This window comes from Pongo abelii, chromosome 4 (genome assembly GCF_028885655.2).
Source record: "Pongo abelii isolate AG06213 chromosome 4, NHGRI_mPonAbe1-v2.0_pri, whole genome shotgun sequence".
Taxonomy (NCBI): domain Eukaryota; kingdom Metazoa; phylum Chordata; class Mammalia; order Primates; family Hominidae; genus Pongo; species Pongo abelii.
In genome coordinates, this window is record NC_071989.2 from 159,163,202 (window position 1) to 159,186,851 (window position 23,650).

Sequence of the window (23,650 nt, forward strand, 5' to 3'; positions counted from 1 at the left end):
TCTGTCTACCCCTGCCCAACCCTTACTTTTTGTTCTGGTCAGCTTAGGTACCCTTCCTCCAGGAAGCCTTCCTTGTACCCTCCTTCCCCCTGCCAGAAGAGTTAAGGACCCCTGAGTTCTCCCAAACACCCCTCCCATCCCCGTCTGTCACACTTATCCCCCTGCATTGCAAATGCCTATTTTCTTGGCTGCCTCTGGTTCCTCAGGGTACTGGCACTGAAATGTAGAATATCAGAGGTGAAGGAGCCCCCAGAGATCACCTGCCCCAACCCTCTTCTAACATGCAGGAAGCCCAGAGGGAGCCACACAGTGCATCATGGCAGAGCTGAGACCACACCTGTTGTCCCAGTCACCTCCTCATTTCACAGACAAAAAGCGGAAATAAAAATCACCCAGAGATAATCACTGTTAATGTTTCTTTTTTTTGCATTTAGCACCAGTTTCTAGCCTATGCACAAAAATATTTAACAAAATTATGACCACACGTACAAACTGTTTTATAAATGTTTTTGACTTTGACAATACGTATGGTAATTATATTTCTATGTCAGTACATGTCCTTCTTCAACATATTGTAAATGGTTGCCTAGGATTTCATATGTTTTGTATTATAATTTCTTTTTTTTTTTAGATGGAGTCTCGCTCTGTCGCCCAGGCTAGAGTGCAGTGACGTGATCTCGGCTCACTGCACCCTCCGCCTCCCAGGTTCAAGTGATTCCCCTGCCTCAGCCTCCTGGGTAGCTGGGACTACAGGTGTGTGTCACCACGCCCGACTAATTTTTGTATTTTTAGTAGAGATGAGATTTCACCATGTTGCCCAGGCTGGTCTTGAACTCCTGACCTCAAGTGATCCGCCCACCTCGGCCTCCCAAAGTTCTGGGATTACAGGCATGAGCTACCACGCCCAACCCTTGTGTTATAATTCCTAAATACAATCTCCCATTGTTTGGGATTTGCTGTTATAAGCAGCACTAGGATTTGTGTTCTTGTGGAAAAATCTTTACACACTTCTGCAGTAATACCTCTAGGATAAATTCCTGGAAGTGCAGCTGTCGGGTCTGGAGCATGCTGTACCCATGCTGAGCACATCATATAGTCTTGGGGCTGGAAGGGATTTCAAAGATCTTTACCCTCTAGGCTGGGCCCAAGCCTTGAATTCCCCCCTGGCCTCTTTAGCCCTGGCTCTTACACCTTCCATCTAGACCTGGGCAACTCTCCTTCTAGCTTTGAGCTGCTGTGACTGATAGTTGCTCCTTGGGGGCCAGGCATGGTGGTTCATGCCTATAATCCCAGCACTTTGGGAGGCCAAGGCGGACGAATCACCTGAGGTCGGGAGTTCAAGGCCAGCCTGATTAACATGGAGAAACCCCGTCTCTACGGGCGTGGTGGCTCATGCCTGTAATCCCAGCTACCCAGGAGGCTGAGCAGGAGAATCACTTAAACTGGGGAGGTGGAGGTGGCGGCGAGCTGAGATTGCACCATTGTCTAGCCTGGGCAACAAGAGTGAAACTCTGCCTCAAAAAAAAAAAAAGAAAGAAAAAAAGAAAGTTACTCCTTGGGTTGCTGGGAAATCTCACTTCTTGTGACTTCATTACTATTTAAGGGAGACTGGAAGACTGTGTTTGGGGTTGCTGTTTGGGATGAGAGAATTGGGGCCTTTGTGTCGTGTATGTGCGTCTTCATTAACTCCAGTGAGATGAGTACAGGAGGCGTGGCCTGGGTGCGGGGGGTTCAGGCTGAGGGGGAGGCTGGAACCCAGAGTTATGGCTGCCTGGGTGGACAGAAGGTCCAGGGCAGGGGAGGCCGCCCCTCTGCATCCTGTGGTGGCAGTATGGCGATCCTCAGGAAGGCCGTTTGGTCATCTGTTGTCCTGGGCTGCTGTGTGCACCTGTGGGTACGTACCCCGAGGATGAGAGATACCTGGTTGCATTACGGGCAAATACGACAGCTGCCATGTTTCTTGTGCCAAGCTCCTCAGACACATTTACTCAACGCTCAGATACAGCCATGAGCTGCAGGGGTGCTGGTGTTACAGATTAGCTCACTGATGCTTGAAAGGTATAATGGTCACCTGAGGCCTTCTCACACAGCTAAGGCACACATGCCCCACAGCCTGCTAATGAATCCTGGCTTGGCTTCATTCTGAGTCTTCATTCCTTGGATGGAGACTCAGTCTTTTCATCTATCAGATGGGGCTGCTGGGCTCATCCAAAGAGAGCAACGGGTTAGGAAGGGAATGGAATATGGTGAGGATGTGGTATTCAGTCGTGATTTAGAATTCTACCTGTAGTTCCCAGGCTCTGCAAATGTTTATCATCTCTCCCCATCCGTCTTGCTTCTGGATTTTTCTTGGCCTAGTCTTGGGCTCTGATAATGATCAAAAATAGCAACTCCCATTTGTAGATACCATATGCTAGGTACTGCTTTAAGTCGTTTACAAACGTTGTTGGACTTAATCCTCCAACCCCTCATGAGATGGGTTCATATTATTTATTGTCTGCCCCATTTTACAAGTAGGGAAACGGGGCTCAGAGATATTAAAGAGCTTGCTCCAAATCATGCAGCCTTGGTTCGGCAGCTGTACTTGCATTTGGGCACTCCTAGGTCAGTTCCTGTGTGTCCACAGTTAGCTGAACCCTGAAGCCCACTCTGACTCTCCTGTTCTCTCCACTCTCCACAGCCTTAGCCCCGTGGGCCCCACGGAGTGAGCGGCATGCGGCACCCCTGCGCCTGCCCAGTGTCCTCTGGCCTGCTGCCCTGCACCCCCAGAAGGCCCTGACGCCCTGGGGCACTTCTGCTCTGCACAGGACCACGCGGGGGTTTGCCATGGTGACATAAAGGGGCGCGGAGGAAGGAAGGAGTGTGACCAGCCTGTGGACTGCGCCCCTGGCTGGGAGGAAGGACTGGGGGCCCAGATCCTCCACTCCCAGTGCCCCACAAGGGCCTCGCTTCCTAAGTCTCTGTGAATTTGTTGGTCAGTGGACGATTCTCGTGTCTCCTCCTGTGTGGGGCCTTGGGGTAGCCAGGGCAGGCTGGGCCTCCGGTGGCCAAGGTCTCGGAGGCCAGGATGCCTGCCCTGGCATGCCTCCGGAGGCTGTGTCGGCACGTGTCCCCGCAGGCTGTCCTTTTCCTGCTGTTCGTCTTCTGCCTGTTCAGCGTTTTCATCTCGGCCTACTACCTATATGGCTGGAAGCGAGGCCTGGAGCCCTCGGCGGATGCCCCCGAGCCTGACTGCGGGGACCTGCCACCGGTGGCCCCCAGTCGCCTGCTGCCACTCAAGCCTGTGCAGGCAGCCACCCCTTCCCGCACAGACCCGTTGGTGCTGGTCTTTGTGGAGAGCCTCTACTCGCAACTGGGCCAGGAGGTGGTGGCCATCCTGGAGTCCAGCCGCTTCAAATACCGCACAGAGATTGCGCCGGGCAAGGGTGACATGCCCACGCTCACTGACAAGGGCCGTGGCCGCTTCGCCCTCATCATCTATGAGAACATCCTCAAGTATGTCAACCTGGACGCCTGGAACCGGGAGCTGCTGGACAAGTACTGTGTGGCCTACGGCGTGGGCATCATTGGCTTCTTCAAGGTACACAAGAAGCAGGGTCCCTGAGCAGTTCAGAGCCCCCTCTCCAGCTCAGTGCCTGAATTCTTACCTGTGAAATGGGTGTAATGGTAGCACCCGCCTCCTGGGGTTGTTGGGAGGGTTAAATGAGTGAGTATATGTAAAGCACTGGGAGCATGCGGTGCCCACTGCCTGCCAAGTGCTTTGTAAGTATTAGGGGAGCGTGCCAGGGGGATCGCCTGCTGTGCATGGGGTCCATCACACTGCAGGTGCTTGCCTAAAGGAGGCCACAGAGATAAGTGTGAAGTCGGAGGAGCATGCTCTGCTAGGTGCCCCAAAACCTGTCAAGGCAATCTCCCCTATGGAGGGCGTGTGTACCCATTTTTTCAGATGAGCAAACCAAGGCTCCGGGGGTTAAGTTACTTATGTAAGGTTTTGCAGCCTGTAAGTGGAGAAGCCGAGATTTGAACCTAGACATAGACAGTTTGGGCTCTCTATCCCATGCTCTTTCCTCTTGGTGGTGGTGGAGTATGGCGTTAATATACCTCCTGACCCAGAGCCATTTTGCATGAGGCGAAAGAGGAGAATGGAATCCCACTGGCAGATGGGGAGCTGCTCTGGGCTTTATGGGGCTTCTAGAATGACTGCCGGGATTGGGGTCCTTGCAGAAAGAGTGTCACAGAGAATCTGTCCTTGGTGGGGGGAGGTTGGGAATGGTGGGCGGGGGATCCAGAGGCTGTGGTCAGAGAAGTCTGACCTGCAAGATGAAAGCAGACACTAGCTGGGACTCTAGTTGGATGCTTTGGAGGTGGCAGGGAATTTGTTCCTTCATTCAACAAATATTTACTGAGCACTCACGGTGTTTGTGGTCCTGTGCTAGCGGTGATCGAAGTGGACAAAGTCCCTGCTGTCATGGAGCTGGCATTTCAGTGCTGTGGGAGTGGGTGGGTGACAGGCAGTGAGCAAATAAACATAGGATGGGGCAGGTGTGATCAGTACAAAAAGAAACAAAGCAGGGAAAGGACACAGAGGGTAGTGGGGGTGGGAGCTTGACATTATTTTAGGAAAGTCGTCTTTGATAAAGTGACCTGAAATAAATGAGGGGAGGAGGTGTGTGGCTTTCTGTGCAAAGAGTCTTCCAGGAAGAAGGGACAGTAAGTGCACAAGTCCTAATGCAGCCTCTTGCTTGGTGTGAGCCAGGCGAGGTGGAGCGGGAGATGGGTCAGAAGTGGCCTGTGTCCGCTGCTGGGTGCCCATTTGTGCCAGGCCTTTCCTGGTGCACTTGTGCACTGGGCCCTGTCTCCTGGAGGGCTTCTCATGGCGTGTTCTTTCACACCCTAATACAGCAGGAAGCTCTGCCACTGAAAGGTATTGTAAGCCAAGAATTTGAAGGCCCTTAGAAGTCCTGCAGTAGAGCAACCAGTGAGATTTGTTCTCAACTGGCTTGATCACAAAACCCTTTCTTTTACAGAGCACCCTCAGGGGAATGCTGGCCTGGTTTATGGCTTTACAATGACATCAAGTCAGACCATCTCCATTGTCTTTTTTCTCTTTTCTCTTGGGCTCTTTACCCTTTCCTGCCATGAACTTCATTTAAGTTCTATTCAGAGCCCCAGGCCTGAAAAGCTTCAGGAGTCTGACGTTTATTGAGTGCTCACTCAGTGTCATGCACCATCTACATGCGTTGTGCAGATTCACGCACTTCACACCAAGGCAGGTGGCTAGCAGCCTGATTTAAGATAGGAGGAAACTGAGGCAAAGGAGGATAAGCAATGTGGTCCAAGTCTGCGCCTCTGATGAGTATAGGTATGGGATTTGAACTCAAGCAGTCTGGCCCCAGAGGCCTTAGTCTTAACCACGATGTGATGAGTCCAGGAGCCTCACATACCATTTATTCAGGAGAAGTGGCATCAGAGGCCACATCCAGTGCACAGAGCTCCCACAGTCTCTGGGGACCAGGCAGTGGGCTGTGGTCATTGGGCATAATTGGTACAATAGAGCTTGGGCGCTGTCTGGCCCCAATTCCTTGCTCTGCAGAAGGTAAACAGGAGGCCCAGGAAGGGGTGGGGACATGTTCAGAGTCTCATTGTGGGGCCAGTGGTAATTCCAGGACTTGGTGCTCTTCCTACCCTGTTGCCTAGGACAAGACTATCCTTGGTTTTGAGCAGAGGCCTGTGATTTTCTGCTCAAATGCATGCCCCCTGGTGGTCAAGGCACATCTTTCCACTCTTTCTGCAAGACCAGCTTCTCCGCTGTGTGCTGGGCTTGCCAAGTGGGGATTGTTTGTGGGCTCCAGGGATCTGAAGACTTATTCTCCAGTTCCCACTGATGCTGGATTCCCAGGGCAGTGTGAGAGCAGGGACTTAAAAGTCCAAACAGGTTCAGATATCTCTGTCACTTAGAAACAGAGCGACTTGGGGTAAAATGCTCAACTCATCTGCAAAGTGGGGCTAATTACAGCTCCTGCCTCACTGGTCTGTGTTGAAAACAAGACAGTGGGTGGGGAGCACTAAGCCCATTGCCTGGTACCGGAGCCACTCAATAGATGGTAGCTATCGTGCTTTGTCATCTCCAGGTTCAGCAAACAGCAGTGGTAGCACTGTGTCTGTCTTGTGGCCCTGACCAATGTGTGCCCCTGTGAGATCCTGGAGGGTGGGAATAGGGTCATCCTCATCTGGATCACTACTTCCTGGCACTGTCATGCCTCAACCTTGAAATTCCAGGTGACCTGGGGCTAAACACACCCTGGCAGGGGTCTGGCAAGGAGTACCTGACCTCTTTCATTGAGTACTTACTGTGTCCCAGTCACTGAGCTCGGTGCTTTGCAGGCATTTCATGGCTAATTCTCACAGCTATCCTGTGAAGTAGGCGATTTATTTTCAGATAAGGACCTGAGGTTCAAAAAGTTAAATGGCTTGTCCAGAATGACGTAGCTACAGGTTGAGTGTCCCTTGTCTGAAATGCTGGGGACCAGAAGTGTCTCAGATTTTGGAATGCTTGCATTCTACTTACCAGTTGAGCATCCCTAATCTGAAAATCTGAAATCCAGAATGCTGCAATAAGCATTTCCTTTGAGCATGACCTTTGGAGGTCACATTGGTGCTCAAAAAGTTTTGGATTTTGAAGCATTTTGGATTTTCAGATTAGAGATGCTCAACCTGTGGTAAGTCATAGAGCCAAGATCTGACAGTCAAGCTTGTTTCTAACTCAGCCATAGGAGCAAATGGACTGACAGGGAGCCTGAGGCTCAGAGAGGAGATGTGGGATTCCCAAGGTCCCCCAGGTAATGGTGAGGTCTGTGCTTGGCCTCCACCTCTGCGTTCCCGAATCAGGGCTCCTTCTCCCTCTACCTGGGGGACCCCATTGGAAGATTTGGTGTCTCCGGAGTGGGTACTCAGTGGTGAGGAGCAAGAGCGATTTCCACTGCTGTGGGGTGAGGCCTGCAGTAAGGCCAGCCTCTTGGTACTGAGGCCCTCCATTCCCTTCTTGGCTGGTTCATTTCATTGCCAACAGATGGGCCATCAGTGACTTGGCTTCCTCCCTTCCTGGATGGCTGGGCAGCTGACTGAGCTTCCAGCACCTGGCAGTCAGCTCAGGGTCGGGACTTTGAAATGGGATCCCTCAGTACCCGCGGTCCAGTATAGCATCCCAGGCCTCAGCAGGCTATGGACAAGGCCTGAAATGTCTCTGGCCCCTACTGCTTTTGTCCCTACACAGCCCAAGTAGTTCCCATCCTTGGTCAGGGCTGTCTTAGAAGTCGTGAGCTGCCTGGAGCTGGGGAGGTAGCTGAGGACTGGGCTGTGCGCTGGGCCTCAGCACCCGAGGCTGGCTCAGGACAGGGTGGGGAGGTACTCTTGATGTTTGGAGAATCACATGCAGGCTACTTAATATGGTAAACGAGGCCAGGGCCCTGCAGAGCCTTTTTGGGAATTAAAGGAGATGAGTGAAAGGCACTCTTCTGGACAGGTACAGCTCTGCAACGGGCACAGGCTCAGCTGAGACTTTACCCCGCCCCTGCCACTGACCTGTGCACCCCTGTGAGTGCCCCCTGAGCAGCTCTCCTGGGGGCCCCACACATGACCCCATCTCCCCCTCCAAACTCATTTTGCTTTGCCCTGCCCCACTCACTCTCCAGGCAGCAGCCACATGGATCTTTTTAAAATGCAAATTGGAACCTGTCATCCTTTGATGGAGTCTTTGAGGGCTTCCTGCTGCTGCTTCAATCCTCCAGTACTCTGCAGGCCTGGCTCCAGCTGACCTATCTGCCTCATCTCCTCCTTTCCCTCTTGGTCACTCTGCTGCCTTCTTGCTATTCCTTGGTCATGCTGAGGCCTGTCCTACCTCAGGGCCTTTGCACTTGCTATTCTTGGCCTCTACCTTTCCTTTTGTTTGTGCTTATTTGTTCTTTAAATGTTAGCTCAAAAGTCCCTTTCTCCAGGAGACCTCCTGAGCCCACTAACTGTGCCCAGTAATCTACTGTTCCACAAATATGAACCTCCTCTGTGTAGCATGTGCCACACTGAAGTTTTATATTTATTCCTGTGATTTCAGTGAATGTCTCTCTTCCCTCCTTGATTTTAAGGTTCATGAGAGCAGGGGCCATGTCTTTGTTTTTCTCACTGTATCGCTGGCACTTAAAACAGTGCCTGACACAGCAAATAGTTGTGGAATGAACAGATGAAACCTGTATTGAGCATCTATCATATGCCAGGTACTGGAGAGCTGGCTGTTCCTCTTTTATTCCTTTTAAAAATCCAGTTCTGCATTAAATTGTGTGTGTTCCTGCTGGGTATCAAGCTGGGCACCAGGGGTCCAAAGGTGAAACATCATAGCCCCTAACCTTAAGGGGTTGCAGGCTGGTGAGAGATAGAACGCTGAAAATATAAGATTGCAGCTGAGGTGAGAAATGCTGCAGCTGAGGCTTTCACATGGTCTCAGGGAGGCCAGTGCAGAGAAGAGGGTATATGCATTGGGTGTGAATTATGAGCAGGAGTTTGTCAGGCCAAGAAGACAGAATGGAATTGACACAGGAACAAGGACACATTGTACCATATTCAGGGGCAGGTGGCTGAGAGGGTGAGGAAAGTCATGAAGGAACAGGGGCTGTGAGCCTAGGGAAGAGGGGACTGGGGCACACTGTCTTCAGACTTCCAGGGAGCTGGGCAGCCACATGCCTTGAGAGAAAGGAGGCAGAGACTTCACCACTGATGGCAACGACCGGGCAGGCACCATAGTGAGGGAGTGGCCTCTGGAGTGCTAGGGGCGTATGGGGTACCCCCAGCAGAAACCTCCTCTTTGAACGTCTGCATTGGCATCCACGTAAGATGTCTCCTGAAGAAAAGGTTGCGTGGCCAGAGCCAGTTTGGAAACCCCAGGCAACCACGCCTAATGGTTAGGTGTGTGGGTGCTAGGGCTCGACCTCTTGGCAGTGATTCATAGCTCCTTCCAACCACTGTGCTACTGAGGGCAGCATGCCCCTCCAAGCCTCGGTTTCCACACCTGTGAAGTGGGATACGCAGGCTGATGTGAGTACTGAATGAGCACTTTCTGATCATGCCACAGGCCCTATTCTGAGCACGTTGCCGGTATTGATACTGATCATCCTCTACCACTCCTAGAGTTATTTTCTGTTCTTAGCCACATTTTACAGCAGAAACTGAGGCACAGAGAGGTGACATAACTTTCCCAAAGTCAGGCAGTCTGGCAGGATTCATGTTCTCAACTGCTAGATCTTCTTCTGTGTGGTTTAGCCTCTCTAGGCCTCCGTCTGCTATGTGTAAAATGGGTATGAGAGCAGTGTCTCCATCATGGGGTCATTGGAGGATTAACAGCATTCCTGTCTGCAAAGTGCACAGCATCTAGTGCCTGGCTTTGGTAAGTGAGTCATGTGTGTTTGTGAGTATATTATTGTGCAGGGTGGAGCACAGGGCCAGGGTGGTGAGCTCTCCATGAATGTTGGTGAATATTGATACCACTGTTACGGTCCACGTGTGAGAGACTGTGTCCTTTGGGGTTCTGGATGTGACAGTTCTATTCCCCTTCCTGCCCCCCATTGACTGCAGGCCAATGAGAACAGCCTGCTGAGCGCGCAGCTCAAGGGCTTCCCCCTGTTCCTGCACTCAAATCTGGGCCTGAAGGACTGCAGCATCAACCCCAAGTCCCCGCTGCTCTACGTGACGCGACCTAGCGAGGTGGAGAAGGGTGTGCTCCCCGGCGAGGACTGGACGGTGTTCCAGTCTAATCACTCCACCTATGAGCCAGTGCTGCTGGCCAAGACGCGCTCGTCTGAGTCCATCCCACACCTGGGCGCAGACGCCGGCCTGCACGCCGCACTGCACGCCACTGTGGTCCAGGACCTGGGCTTGCATGACGGCATCCAGCGCGTGCTGTTTGGCAACAACCTGAATTTCTGGCTGCACAAGCTCGTCTTCGTGGATGCCGTGGCATTCCTCACGGGGAAGCGCCTCTCTCTGCCATTGGACCGCTACATCCTGGTGGACATTGATGACATCTTCGTGGGCAAGGAGGGCACACGCATGAAGGTGGAGGACGTGAAGGTATGGCCAGGGGTGCCAGACCGGGCAAGGCAGGTGGGGCCTGGCAAGCTTCAGCCTTCAGGTGCCCCATCGTGGGTGTGCCTTGTCTGCATCTCCCCTATGCTGGGAGTTACTTAAAAGACAGTGCCACTCTGCTTCCTATCCTGCCAGTTGGTTCTTATTAATTGTCTTATTAGAAGCAAGTATCATTTAAAACTTGATTGAAGCATTGGCCAGGCGTGGTGGCTCACACCTGTAATCCCAGCATTTTGGGAGGCTGAGGTGGGCGGATCACTTGAGGTCAGGAATTTGAGACCAGCCTGGCCAACATGGCGAAACCCCATCTCTACTAAAAATACAAAAAAAATTAGCCAGGTGTTGTGGCGTATGCCTGTCATCCTGGCTACACAGGAGGCTGAGGCAGGAGAATCGCTTGAACCCGGGAGGTGGAGGTTGCAGTGAGCCGAGATTGTGCCACTGCACTCCAGCCTGGGTGACAGAGCAAGACTCTGTCTAAAAAAAATAAAAATAAATAAAACTTTATTGTATTGAAGTATTGAATATAGAGGAATTTTGCATCTGGAACGTGGAGTTTAAGTTTCTATAATATGTATGGAAGAAGACATGCAGACAAAGATGGGAGCTGTACAATGCTGTTTGTCCGCCTTTAATTTAAATATGATTTTTAACTCTTAAAAATGTTTATGTTAATGTCAGAGCGCCTACAAAACTCTTAAAATAAGGATGAGAGCTTGAATCATGCATGAGGCAGATTTTAACTGAGGTGTAAGTCGACAGTGGAATGCATGTGTTTAATTCAAAAAAGGTTTGCTGGCCGGGTGTGGTGCCTTGTGCTTGTAATCCCAGCACTTTGAGAAGCCAAGGGAGGAGGATTGCTTGAGCCCAGGAGTTTGAGACCAGCTTGAGCAACATAGGGAGACCTTGTCTCTACAGAAAGTGAAACATTAGCTGGGTGTGGTGGTAGTAGTCCTGTAGTCCTAGCTATCTGGGAGGCTGAGGCAGGAGGATTGCTTGAGCTTGGGAGGTTGAGGCTGCAGTGAGCCATGATTGTGCATGGCATTCCAGCCTGGGCCACAGAGCAAGACCCTGTCTCAAAAAAAAAAAAAAAAAAAAAAAAAAGTGTTTACTAAACAAAACTGTGTAAAAGTACTTTGCAGACCACAAGATTTTACACACATGTGAACGGTCCTTGTGAGAAGCAGCCTACAAATTAAGACCATTAAACAATCTTTAAAATACAGTTTTCATCTACTCACTATTTTATTTAAACTTAGTCACAAAGGAGATGGCATCCTAGTGTAAATAGGAAATCCGTATCAGTTGCCATAAATAGAGGCAACCATAACAATAAATCCAATGAAAACAAAAGAGGAGGATTAAATTCTAGAGACATTCTGCTGTCTGCTGACAGCCTGTCCTCTCTTATAGGAGATTAGCAAGTGTTAGAAACATATTAGCACCAAACCCAGGCTTGTCTTTGATGTTAGCAGGAGGCTTTAAAAAGAGACTTGTAAGAGGAATTCTGAAATCTCTGGTAGGGGTTGGCCCTGGGGCCTGGAAGGAGGGTCCTGGTGGCGTTCATCGCCCTGCCTTGGTCAGGAGTGAACTTTGCTCTTCCTTACACCTCTAGAGAAGAGCAGAATGGATGACATTCGGGAGCAGGCACTGTCTGGGGAGTTAAGACCTAATTTGAGTCGAGTCCTAATTTGACCCTAATGAACTAGGTGAATTAGACAGGTCCCCTCCCATGCCTGAGCCTTAGCTATAAAATGATGAGATGGGGTGGATGGGAAGTTTTCAGGCTATTTCCTGGTGCCACAGGGGTCTCCCATAGGTACCTGGATAGCTGGGGTGGGGGTGAGGGGGATGTTTTGGTGCCAGGCTCAGCCCTCCAGGCTCCACCTTAGTTGCTCCAGCGGTGCTGCTTTGTGCTGCTTTTACGCATTGTGTTTCCTCCTGAAATTCCATTCTCTTAAAGGCTCTCCTGTTTAAAGAACGTTTTAGCCTTCCAGTCTAAGTCTTCATGCAGTGCCACCACCTGCCTCTGGCAAGGTAGATTGCTCTGTGTTCTACTTGAGGTGTTCTTCCAGTGGCCCAAGCTCATTTTCTCCTACAGGAACCTAGGTTCTTGCTGTCTGTCCAGTGAGTTCTGGAGAGACTGTGGTCCAGGGTCAGGTTGAGCCTAAGGAGATCAGGTTCCTGGGCTCACTGTGTTCCTACAAGCCCTGAATTTCTCTCTCTTATTAATTTTCCATATTTTAATTTTTTTTTTTTTTGAGATAGAGTCTTACTCTGCCACCCAGGCTGGAGTGCAGTGGCGGGATCACAGCTCACTTAAGTGATCCTAAGCACAAGCAATCCTCCCACCTCAGCCTCGTGAGTAGCTGGGATCACAGGCACATGCCACCATACCCAGCTTACCCAGCTAGTTTTTTGTAGAGCCCAGGTTTCGCCATGTTGCCCAGGCCGATCTGGAACTCCTGGAGTCAAGTGCTACACCCACCTCGGCCTCCCAAAGTGCTGGGTTTATAAGCATGAGCCACCGCACCTGGCCCTATTTTTTCTATTTTTAAAGTGAGAGGAATGATAGCAGTTTGAAGCCATTTCTATAGAACAGTAGAAATAGAAAAATAGGATGCAAACCAAAAATACAAATAGAGGCACCCTCTTTCACACACTTAGCTCAGTTCAGATTGCAAAGTGCTTCTCCAGCCACAATCCTACTTGCCTTAAACATTTTTGTGAGTCAGAAAGGGCAGAGTTTTTTTTTTTTTTTCTTTAATCCCAAGCACACCCTACAACAGAGCCCTTCTTTCAGAGACATGAATGTCGCCTCATTAGCTTGTACAGTACTGGCTGTACAGCACAATTTAAATAATACCAATAGCAGCTGCCTATTCAGGGCTTGGTGAGTCCTTGTGCTTAGCCCTTTCTGGCCATTGCTTCATTGAGTCCTTACAGCAGCCCTGTGAGGTGGGTATTGTTCTGAGTCCCATTTTGCAGAGGTGGGCACTGAGGCTCAGGGAGTTGAGGTAACTTGCCCAAGGTCACACAGCTGGAGCATGCATGTCCACCAGGCAGTGCACGGCCCTGGTAAGATGCTGGTGGTGACTATATTGCCTGGGGAGGGCCAGGACTTTTAGTTTGTAAAGTGCTCTGATAGCTGGCTCTTACAGGTTTTCTTTTTTCTTTTTCTTCTTCTTTCTTTTTTTTTTTTTTTTTGAGATGGAGTTTCGTTCTTGTTGCCCAGGCTAGAGTGCAATGGCACGATCTTTGCTCACTGCAACCTCCGCCTCCTGGGTTCAAGCAATTCTTTTGCCTCAGCCTCCCGAATAGCTGGGATTACAGGCCTCTGCCACCACGCCTGGCTAATGTTGTATTTTTAGTAGAGACGGGGTTTCACCATGTTGGTCAGGCTGGTTTTGAACTCCTGACCTCAGGTGATCTGCCCACCTCAGCCTCCCAGAGTGCTGGGATTACAGGCATGAGCCACCGCGCCCGGCGGCTCTTACAGGTTCCTGAGCCGCTTTGTGGCTCATGTGTCCTAACTCCAGAGTACACCTGTATGTTTGTTTCATAAGTGTCAGTGTCCCTTCATTGACTTGCAAAGTACTGGGTACGCAGTGCATGGGAAGACCGCATTGCTGGGCCCACAGTGTCCCATCCTTGGAAAGGTTATGGCCCTTTAATATCAGCATTGCATTCCATCAGCAAAGAGAAATCCTCCACATTTGATAGATGAAGGCACAGGCTCACAGCAGCAGTGACCACAGACGTGGCATTGGCCACCATTTTTCATCACTTACCAGATGTCAGGCAGTTTTACGTACAATATCTTTTTTATAATTGTTTAATCTTTTTAGAGCAAGGTCTTACAGTTGGACCCGTGTTGGATTCTAACTCCTGGGCTCAAGCAATCCTCCTGCCTTAGCCTCCCAAATAGCTGGCATACATGCGGTTATCTTACTTGATTCTCCCAAGAGCCTTATGAGGGAGATATTATCATCCCTGTTTTACATTTGATGAAACCAAGGCCTAGAGGAATGTGAAGCCTTTTCAAGGACACATAGCAGAGCTGGGTGGGATTCTAGATTTTCCCTTGCCAGAGGCCTGGGGGACGGCAGCATAGGGCTGGCTTCAAGAGTATGTGATCTGTGCAGCCACACAGAGCCCCATGCTCAGAGGGAGCCCATTACGTGGTTTAATGCCTGGTGTTGCCTTCTCGACATTCTTTTTTTTTGAGACGGAATCTCGCTCTGTCACCCAGGCTGGAGTGCAGTGGTGCGATCTCGGCTCACTGCAACCTCCGCCTCCCGGGTTCAAGCGATTCTCCTGCCTCATTTTCCCAAGTAGCTGGGATTACAGGCTCATGCCACCATGCCCAGCTAATTTTTGTATTTCCAGTAGAGACTGGGTTTTGCCATGTTGGCCAGGCTGGTCTTGAACTCCTGACCTCAAGTGATCCACCCTCCTCAGCTTCCCAAACTGCTGGGATTACAGGCATGAGCCACCACGCCGTCCTTGACATTCTTTATAATTTTTGAACAAGGGTTTTCTACGTTTTTTCACAGCCCTCAGTGGGAAGAGCAGGGAGCTCCTGGCTTTCCCTCACTCCTTCCTTTCTCCCCTGCCTGTCCTAGGCCCTGTTTGACACACAGAAGGAACTACGCGCACACATCCCGAACTTCACCTTCAACCTGGGCTACTCAGGGAAATTCTTCCACACAGGTAAGTGGGCCTGCCCCTGCCCTCACTAGCAACTTCCAGGACTCCTCAGTACCCAAACCCTCAAAGCACCCATCCACGAGGGCAGCAGGTGGGCTTACTGGCCCACATTAGGGGCAGAGGTGACCTCTCTGCCCCCGTGGAGCCAACAGCCTACAAGAGCAGTCACAGCCCAGGCAGAGGCAATCTGGGGACAACAGCAACGGCAGCCGCTTGTCCCTCCCTGGCCTTTCGGGCTGTGCTGGCCTGGGTGGGGCATCTTCTCCCTCTTGCCTCTCCCTCCTATCTTTTACAATTGTGTGTATTATTTCTGCTTATAAAAGAAGCTGGTTGAATTTTAAGAACTTTACAGAAACATGTAGCATAGAAAGTGAAGATGCCCTGTAATTGTATCCACCTCGGATGACCAGTGTCCTGGGTTTATTTTAGAGTCCTAAGGGTTGAGGGTGAGGGCTATAGGTTGCTTGGTGCACACTTTCCTTCCTCTTTGGGGCTCTCTCTCACTTGCTGTCCTCTCCCCATCTGCTGCCCTTCAGGGACTGGGCAGGAAGGAATAACCCCTGAGCTGGTCATCTGCAATGACCATTCCCCCTAGCTGCCTTCTGCCCAGGCCTCAGTGAGACAGCCTCTCTTGAATTCTAAGAAAACCATTTAGTCAATAATTCAGCAGATGGAGGGGTATATGCAACATAGCCCCGAAGCCAAATAGGAGTGATCCTGGGTTGTCTGTCTGTATTTTTTATATTCTTTTTAACTTTTGTATTTATTTTTGACCAGGCGCTGTGGCTCATGCCTGTAATCCCAGCACTTTGGGAGGCTGAGGTGGGCATATTATTTGAGGTCAAGAGTTCAGGACTACCTTGGTCAACATGGCAAAACCCCATCTCTACAAAAAATACAAAAATTAGCCCAGCGTGGTGGTGTGCTCCTGTAGTATCAGCTACTTGGGAGGCTAAGGCAGGAGGATTGCTTGATCCCAGGAGTTCAAGGCTGCAGTGAGCTATGATTGCACCACTGTACTCCTGCCTGGGTGACAGAGTAAGACTCCATCTCAAAACAAAAAGAAAAAAAATTATTTATTTTTAGAGACAGGACCTCTCTCTGTCACCCAGGCAGGAGTACGGTGGTGCAATCACAGCTCACTGCAGCCTTGAACTCCTGGGATCAAGCGGTCCTCCTGCTTTAGCCTCCCAAGTAGCCGGTACTACAGGTGCATGCTACTATGCCTGGCTATTAATATTTTAAAAATTTTTGTAGAGATGGGGCCTCGCACTATGTTGCCTAGGCTGGTCTCAAACCTCTAGGCTCAAACGATCCTCCCACCTTGGCCTTCCAAAGTGCTGGGGTTTCAAGTGTGAGCCACTGCACCTGGTTGTTTTTTATATTCATAACACTTAGCATATCAGAGGTGGTTATAGTAATACGTCTGAGATAGAGGGTCAAACATCCTGTATATATACAAAGAGCTTCCATAGATAATTAGATAAAAGACAAGTGACCTGATTTGGATCATTGGAATGGAATCAGAGCAGGTATGTCAGAGGTAGAAGAAACCCTTGAGATCATTGACTCCAGACCCTGAATTGTGCAGATGGGCCCAAGAATCTAGAGAGCAGGTAGTCTTGGCCAAGGTCCCCCACTGAGTCAAGGGCACACTCTAGACTAGAATTCAGGGCTCTGGGCTGGGGCTCTGTCTGCTCCTGTGCTGTAGCCCAGATAACTCTTCCAGGCAGCTCCTGGGTGGGCTGTGGCCATGCTCTCCCATCCCCAGGCACAGGCCCAGGTTAGAGGGCCTCATGGCCCAGTGGGCAGGTCTGAGCTGCCTGTGCTGCTGCAGGTACCGATGCTGAGGATGCTGGCGATGATCTGCTGCTGTCGTATGTGAAGGAGTTCTGGTGGTTCCCCCACATGTGGAGCCACATGCAGCCCCACCTTTTCCACAACCAGTCCGTGTTGGCCGAGCAGATGGCCTTGAACAAGAAGTTTGCTGTCGTGAGTAAGATTCCTTGCAGGGCAGAGCGGGGTGGGCTAAGGGCTGGGCTGGAGGTCCAGACTGCTGGCCTCTTGCCGCTTTTGCAGTCTGCTCTGACGGATTTTTACTAACACCTCTGGGCCAGGGCCCAGGGAGAGCTGCCTTTATAGCCACTGTCTCCTTGAAGCCTCAAGAGAATAACCCCTTTACAGACAAGAAACCAAGGCTCAGGGAGATCACACCAGCTACTAAGAGGTCCAGCTGGGACTTAAACTCAGGCCATTTGTTTCCTGCGCCCAAGCTCTTACTAGAAGGGGAGGCTCTGGAAAGCTGGAAGAGGTGGTCAATGAGGAGGGAACGAGCCCTAGGTGCTAGGTAGAATGAAGAGAAGGCAGGAAAGGCCCTCATCCTTGTCCCTCACTACAGAGTACTTGAGTCCTTTGTGCTAGAGTCATGTGCACTGGACCAAGAGTCAGGAGACCTGGGTTCTAATCCCAGCTCTGCCAGTTGCCCACACTGAGATTCTGGGTACATTCCTTGCCCTCCCAGGCCTCAGCTTCCCATCTTACCATGAAGGCTCAGACCAGCAGCCATGCTGACCTAGCCTCTGATTTCTCTCTCCCATTCTACAAAGGGGGAATAAGGCCCAAAGGGGAAGGACTCCTATGCTCACCCTGGCCTGGTCATCCTCTCCCCAGGAGCATGGCATTCCCACAGACATGGGGTATGCAGTGGCGCCCCACCACTCGGGCGTGTACCCCGTGCATGTGCAGCTGTATGAGGCTTGGAAGCAGGTGTGGAGCATCCGCGTGACCAGCACGGAGGAGTACCCCCACCTGAAGCCAGCCCGCTACCGCCGTGGCTTCATCCACAATGGCATCATGGTGAGTGGGCCCCTGGAAGCCCTGGAGGTGGGGGAATGGAGAGCACAGTTTGTCGTGTGTGTGCACACGCTGTTCTGGGAAGCACGGCTCTGGTTTGCTGGCTTAGGGGTTGCAGATCAGCTTCTGCTGCCTCCTCTGGCACCCGAGGCTCTCTGTCCCAGGGAAGGTGGGCTGCCACTCTGACCCCTTTCATGAGCTCTTTCTTAGCTTTTGTGACAGAGGATCAAGGAATAGTGAGCATTCTTGAAAGACGTTTCTGATGAGGACGTGGGACAGGGCTCTGTTACAGTCTTTTTGCTGATTAAAAATTTTTTCTTGGCTGGGCCTGATGGCTCACACCTGTAATCCTAGCACTTTGGGAGGCCAAGGCAGGCAGATTGCTTGAGCCTAGGAGTTTCACACCAGCCTGGCAATGTAGTGAAACCCCATCTCTACAAAAAAATTACTAAAAAAAAAATATGCCTGGTGATTAGCCAGGTGTGGTGGTGCGTGCCTGTAGTCCCAGGTACTTGCAGGGCTGAGGCAGGAGGATCACTTGAACCTGGGAGATCGAGGCTGCAGTGAGCCAAGATTGCGCCATTGCACTCCAGCCTAGGTGACAAAGTGAGACTCTGTCTCAAAAAAAAAAAAAAATTTTTTTTTTCCCTGGGGCTTCTACCATGCATCTATCCCTTTTTTTTTCTTTCTTTTTTCTTTTTCTTTTTTTTTTTTTTTTTGAGACAGAGTTTCACTCTTGTCTAGGCTGGAGTGCAATGGCACAATCTCAGCTCACTGCAACCTCCGCCTCCTGGGTTCAAGCAATTCTCCTGCTTCAGCCTCCCTAGTAGCTGGGAAGACAGGCATGCACCACCATGCCTGGCTAATTTTGTATTTTTAGTTGAGACAGGGTTTCTCCATGTTGGTCAGGCTGGTCTCGAACTCCCAACCTCAGGGGATCTGCCCACCTTGGCCTCCCAAAGTGCCAGGAATTACAGGCGTGATCCACTGTGCCCAGCCTTGCATCTATCCCTTTCCTTGGCACTGGGGACACAGAAATGCACAAAACGGAGGAAAGTTCCTGCCCTTGTAGACCTGACATTCTAGTGGCAGGAGACAGACCATATGCTCATGCATGTGTGTTGTGGGAAGTCAGGGACCCCGAACGGAGGGACTAGCTGAAGCCATGGCAGAAGAACATAAATTGTGAAGATTTCATGGACATTTATCACTTCCCCAATCAATACTCTTGTGATTTCCTATGCCTGTCTTTAATCTCTTAATCCCGTCATCTTTGTAAGCTGAGGATGAATGTCATCTCAGGACCCTGTGATGATTGTGTTAACTGCACAGATTGTTTAAACAGTATGAAATCTGGGAACCTTGAAAAAAGAACAGGATAACAGCAATGTTCAGGGAACAAGGGAGATAACCTTAAAGTCTGGCTGCCTGTGGGCCAGGTGGAACAGAGCCATATTTCTCTTCTTTCAAAAGCAAATAGGAGAAATATTGCTGAATTCTTTTTCTCAGCAAGGAACATCCCTAAGAAGAGAATGCATTCCCAAGGGGAGGTCTCTGAAATGGCCGCTTTGGGAACATCTGTCTTTTACAGTTGTAGATAAGGGATGAAATAAGCCCCTGTCTCCCATAGCACTCCCAGGCTTATTAGGATGAGGAAATTCCCGCCTAATAAATTTTGGTCAGACTGGTTGTCTGCTCTCAAACCCTGTCTGCTGATAAGATGTTATCAATGACAATATGTGCCCGAAACTTCATTAGCAATTTTAATTTTGCCCCGGTCCTGTGATCTCACCCTGCCTCCATTTGCCTTGTGGTATTTTAGTACATTGGGAAGCATGAGATCTCTGTGACCCACACTCTATTCGTATGCTCCCTCCCCTTTTGAAAATCACTAATAAAAACTTGCTGGTTTTGTGGCTTGGGGGGCATCACAGGACCTGCCAACATGTGATGTCTCCCCCGGACACCCAGCTTTAAAATTTCTCTCTTCTGTACTCTTTCCCTTTATTTCTCAGACCGGCAGACACTTAGGGAAAATAGAAAAGGACCCACGTTGAATATCGGGGATTGGTTTCCCCCGATACGTGTGTAAAGTATACAGTGGTCAGATGGTGATGAGTGCCACGGACGAAGTTAAGCAGGGAATGGAAGGGAGGAATGCTGGCAAGAGGAGAAGCTGGTTTAAATAAGGTGGCTAGGTGGGCCTTCCTGGAATAAGCCACGCTGCCACATGAGGAAGAGCACTCAAGGCAGAGAACAGCAAGTGCAAAGGCCCTGAAGCAGGCTGTGCTGGCTGTGTTTGAGGGCCAAATAGGAGGCCAGAATGGCTGGAGGGGAGTGAGGGACAGTGGTAGACGAGGTCGGGGTGGGTGATGGACCAGATCGATAGGGCCATGTAAGGCCAGCCATTGGATGGCCATGGGCTTTTAGGCTGAGATGGGAAGGTTTTGAATGGAGCATGATTTGACTCATCTTTGAAAGGGATTTCTATCATTCTGGCTGTTGTGTGGAGCAGAGACTGTAGGGGACAAAAGTGGCAGCAGGGAGACCAGTTAGGAGGCACTGCAGTCTTCCAGACCAGAGGTGGCAGCAGTTTGGACCAGGGCCTGATGTTGGGACGTGGCCATACTCTGGGCTTAGAATAGTTAGGCCTGTGGTTAGATGAGGTAGATGTAGGGTGTGGGAGGAAGAGAGGAGTCCAAGATGACTGCAGGGTTTTTAGCCTGAGGTGCTGGAAGGATGAGTTGTCATCAGTTGAGCTGGGGCAGCAGTGGGTAGGCAAGGTTTGTACATTTGTCCATCAGTCCATCCATCCATCCACCCACTGACCTCAGCACCAGGCCCTTGTGCTGAACTCCAGGCACTCCTTTAGGTCCTCAACCGTGAACTCCAGGGATGAGGTGGTGACAAGGCAGGCCCATTCCCTGCTCCCTTGGAGCTCACAGTTTCATGAAGGGAGACAAAAGACAAATGGCTAAGCCAGTGTGTGACAACAAGTGTCACCAGGTGAGGTTCTAATGTTGCAAGGGGTCTTACAGAACATGTCTGGGATTGCTACTTCAGAGAGGGCCAGGCAGGGGCCGTGGCTGCAGCAGTCCCAAGTTTCCAGAAACATTTCCACTCTGTTACTTTAAGGCCTGCTCATTTTGTGCAGAGAATAGCAGTGAAGTTTGTAAAATGGCAAGAGCCTGTAGTTCACCGGGGGGAATGCTGTGCTCTAGGCTGCACCCAAGGGTAGGGGCTGTGCGACCACATGGAGACTGCCTTTCTGAGGAGCAGCTGGGCCTTCTTCCTCTGAGGAAGAGTCCTCCCACCACCCTCATGCCAGAGGGCACCATGGCTCCTCTCCCCCACCCCCTCCTCAGGTTCTCCCACGGCAGACCTGCGGCCTCTTCACACACACCATCTTCTACAACGAGTACCCTGGCGGCTCCAGCGAGCTGGACAAGATCATCAACGGGGGCGAGCTCTTCCTCACCGTGCTCCTCAATCCCGTGAGTGCTCCACAGCCCATGGCTGCTGGTGAGAAGGGGCTGCTGCACAGCCCATCTGCAGCTGACACAGACTTCCTGGAGCCAGGAAAGGGCGGAGAGGCATGAGTGAGTGCCTGGCAGTTGGGAGACCCACTCTCCAGCGCTGGCCCTGTCCTGCCTCGGCTGTGTGACCTTGGCTAAAGAATCCGAGCATGCTTTTTTTTTCCTTTCCTGATCATGTACTTCAGTACAAAAGTGTTGGCATTTTTATGCATGTTCCCTTTCAGTCTTTGCTCATGTGTGTATACACACATACACAGATACACACATATGAACAGCATTGGAGTTTTCTAGGTCTCGCTTTCCTTATTTGTAAAATGCAAACAATTACCTCTGCTTTAATAATATTAAATAAACTTCAAGTGTTGGTTGGTATTCAGCTCTGTGGGCTGAGTACTCTTCATCTTCCATGCACCCCACCCCTAACATTTACAAAACAAAACCCAAATAGCTCCCACATTGGGTCTGCTTTCCATTTCAGGATTGTAATATTTGGGGTCAGTCAGGCCTGGTTCGTCTGTTGCCTCATCCAAGTACTAGCAGCGAGTTTGTTGACAGCCCCAGCGTAACTTCCACTGGTCATCAGGAGCCTTGCAAGCTGAGGCAGGGTCAGAAGGGTCAGAGTTGGCGGTGAGGGTGGCTCAGACACTGATGGGCCCTGCCTCTCTCCTCCCCTCCCCTGGAGCAGATCAGCATCTTCATGACGCACCTGTCCAACTATGGGAATGACCGCCTGGGCCTGTACACCTTCAAGCACCTGGTGCGCTTCTTGCACTCCTGGACCAACCTCCGGCTGCAGACACTGCCCCCTGTGCAGTTGGCGCAGAAGTACTTCCAGATCTTCTCCGAGGAGAAGGACCCGCTTTGGCAGGTGGGGGGCTGGGCAGCCTGGGCACCTTGCTGCAGGGATGGAACGCCACCACTCACAGGCACACACTCCAGATATGGACTCAAGGCTCAGCCATCATGCCTTCACACTCTTGCTTGAATGTAAACTGAGGTCCCCATCTACTTACCGGCATGGGTGCATTCACTCCTTTGCACACATGCATGCTCATACATGTACATACCTCCCCACACAGACCTACATGCATGCAGTCATACATAGCCTTGGAAAAAACAGTGTTAAAAAAATGAGTGGACTGGGCGCAGTGACTCACCTCTATAATCCCAATACTTTAGGAGGCCAAGGTGGCTGGATTGCTTGAACCCAGGAGTTCAAGATCAGCCTGGGCAATATGGCGAAACCCTGTCTCTACAAAAAATACAAAAATTAGCCGGTCATGATAGTGCGCGTCTATACTCCCAGCTACTCGGGAGGCAGAGGTGGGAGGATCAATTGAGCCTAGAGGTTGAGGCTGCAGTGAGCTGTGATCACACCACTGCACTCCAGCCTGGGCAACAGAGTGAGACCCCGTTTCAAAAACAAGAAACAACTCCAAGGGAACACAGTGCAGACAAAGTACAGAAAGTGACTGCCTTGTCTTGGTCAGACTCTTAGATAATCTCTTGTATCTCTTCTAACTGCAGCAGGCTCTGAGTGGGAAAAGGGATTGATGGGAGGGTTTAGGGGCCAGTTTTTGGGAAAGTCTGCTCCTACGGGCTTTTAAAAAGTGGAAGCAGAAGCTGGAATTGGTGACAGTCTCATAGTTCAGACCAGGAGTCCACAAACCATGACTCATGGGCCAAATCCAGCCTGAGACCTGTTTTTGTAAAGAAAGTTTTATTGGCAGACAGCCACGCTCATTCTTGTATGTACTGTCTATAGCTGCTTTCATGCTATGACGGCAGAGTCGAGTAGTTGCAATGGAAACTTCCACGCCCCAAACCTAAAATATTTACTAAATACTTACCAAAAGATTAATTAAACTTAATAGGAAATGTTTCTTGACCCCCTGGTTCAGACGCAGCTTGTCCAGTTAAATTCAACAAGTGCTTATGAGTTCCTGTTATGTGCTAAGGGGCATTTTGCGAGCTCTTTGGGGGACATGAAACTGACCAGAAGTGGAGCCTGCCTGTCAGTGGCTCAGTGTCTGGGGGTGGGGATGTGACAAGGACACGTGTAGCATGTAGGTATTATGCCCGTTGGGCTGTAAGGGCCACATATCCATGTGCAGTGGGAGTTCACTGACTGGGTTCTGGGGCGCCCCACACGTCCCTTCCACTGTTGTTTTAGGACCCCTGCGAGGACAAACGTCACAAAGACATCTGGTCCAAGGAGAAGACGTGTGACCGCTTCCCAAAGCTCCTCATCATCGGCCCCCAGAAAACAGGCAGGTCTCTCTGCTCTTGACCCAGCTTCCCCAACTGCCTGCTGTCTCAGCCACAGAATTCTGAGGACTGCCTTGCCCTGGCCCCACTCCCCGATAATTTGCTCCCTCTTTCCCAGGAAGTAGGAGTGAAGTTGGGGTGAACACAAATTGCCT

General features: G+C 50.7%; 1 protein-coding gene across 13 annotated transcripts in view; it reads left to right on the plus strand.

Moving 5' to 3' along the window:
* The window catches only part of NDST1 (N-deacetylase and N-sulfotransferase 1), a 72,487-nt gene that overhangs the window by 32,349 nt on the left and 16,488 nt on the right, over window positions 1–23,650 (plus strand). For 11 of the 13 annotated variants that reach the window (XM_063724323.1, XM_054556070.2, XM_063724329.1 and 8 more), the window contains 8 exons: window positions 2,681–3,580; window positions 9,619–10,113; window positions 14,754–14,841; window positions 16,676–16,830; window positions 17,509–17,694; window positions 21,057–21,185; window positions 21,913–22,095; window positions 23,401–23,497. In XM_063724323.1, the coding sequence (XP_063580393.1) occupies window positions 3,068–3,580; window positions 9,619–10,113; window positions 14,754–14,841; window positions 16,676–16,830; window positions 17,509–17,694; window positions 21,057–21,185; window positions 21,913–22,095; window positions 23,401–23,497 (1,846 nt within the window). In that variant the 5' untranslated portion in view covers window positions 2,681–3,067. Of the gene's footprint in view, window positions 1–631; window positions 754–2,680; window positions 3,581–9,618; window positions 10,114–14,753; window positions 14,842–16,675; window positions 16,831–17,508; window positions 17,695–21,056; window positions 21,186–21,912; window positions 22,096–23,400; window positions 23,498–23,650 lie in introns of all 13 variants that reach the window. The other 2 variants (XM_063724327.1, XM_054556073.2) reach the window with 1 other exon arrangement.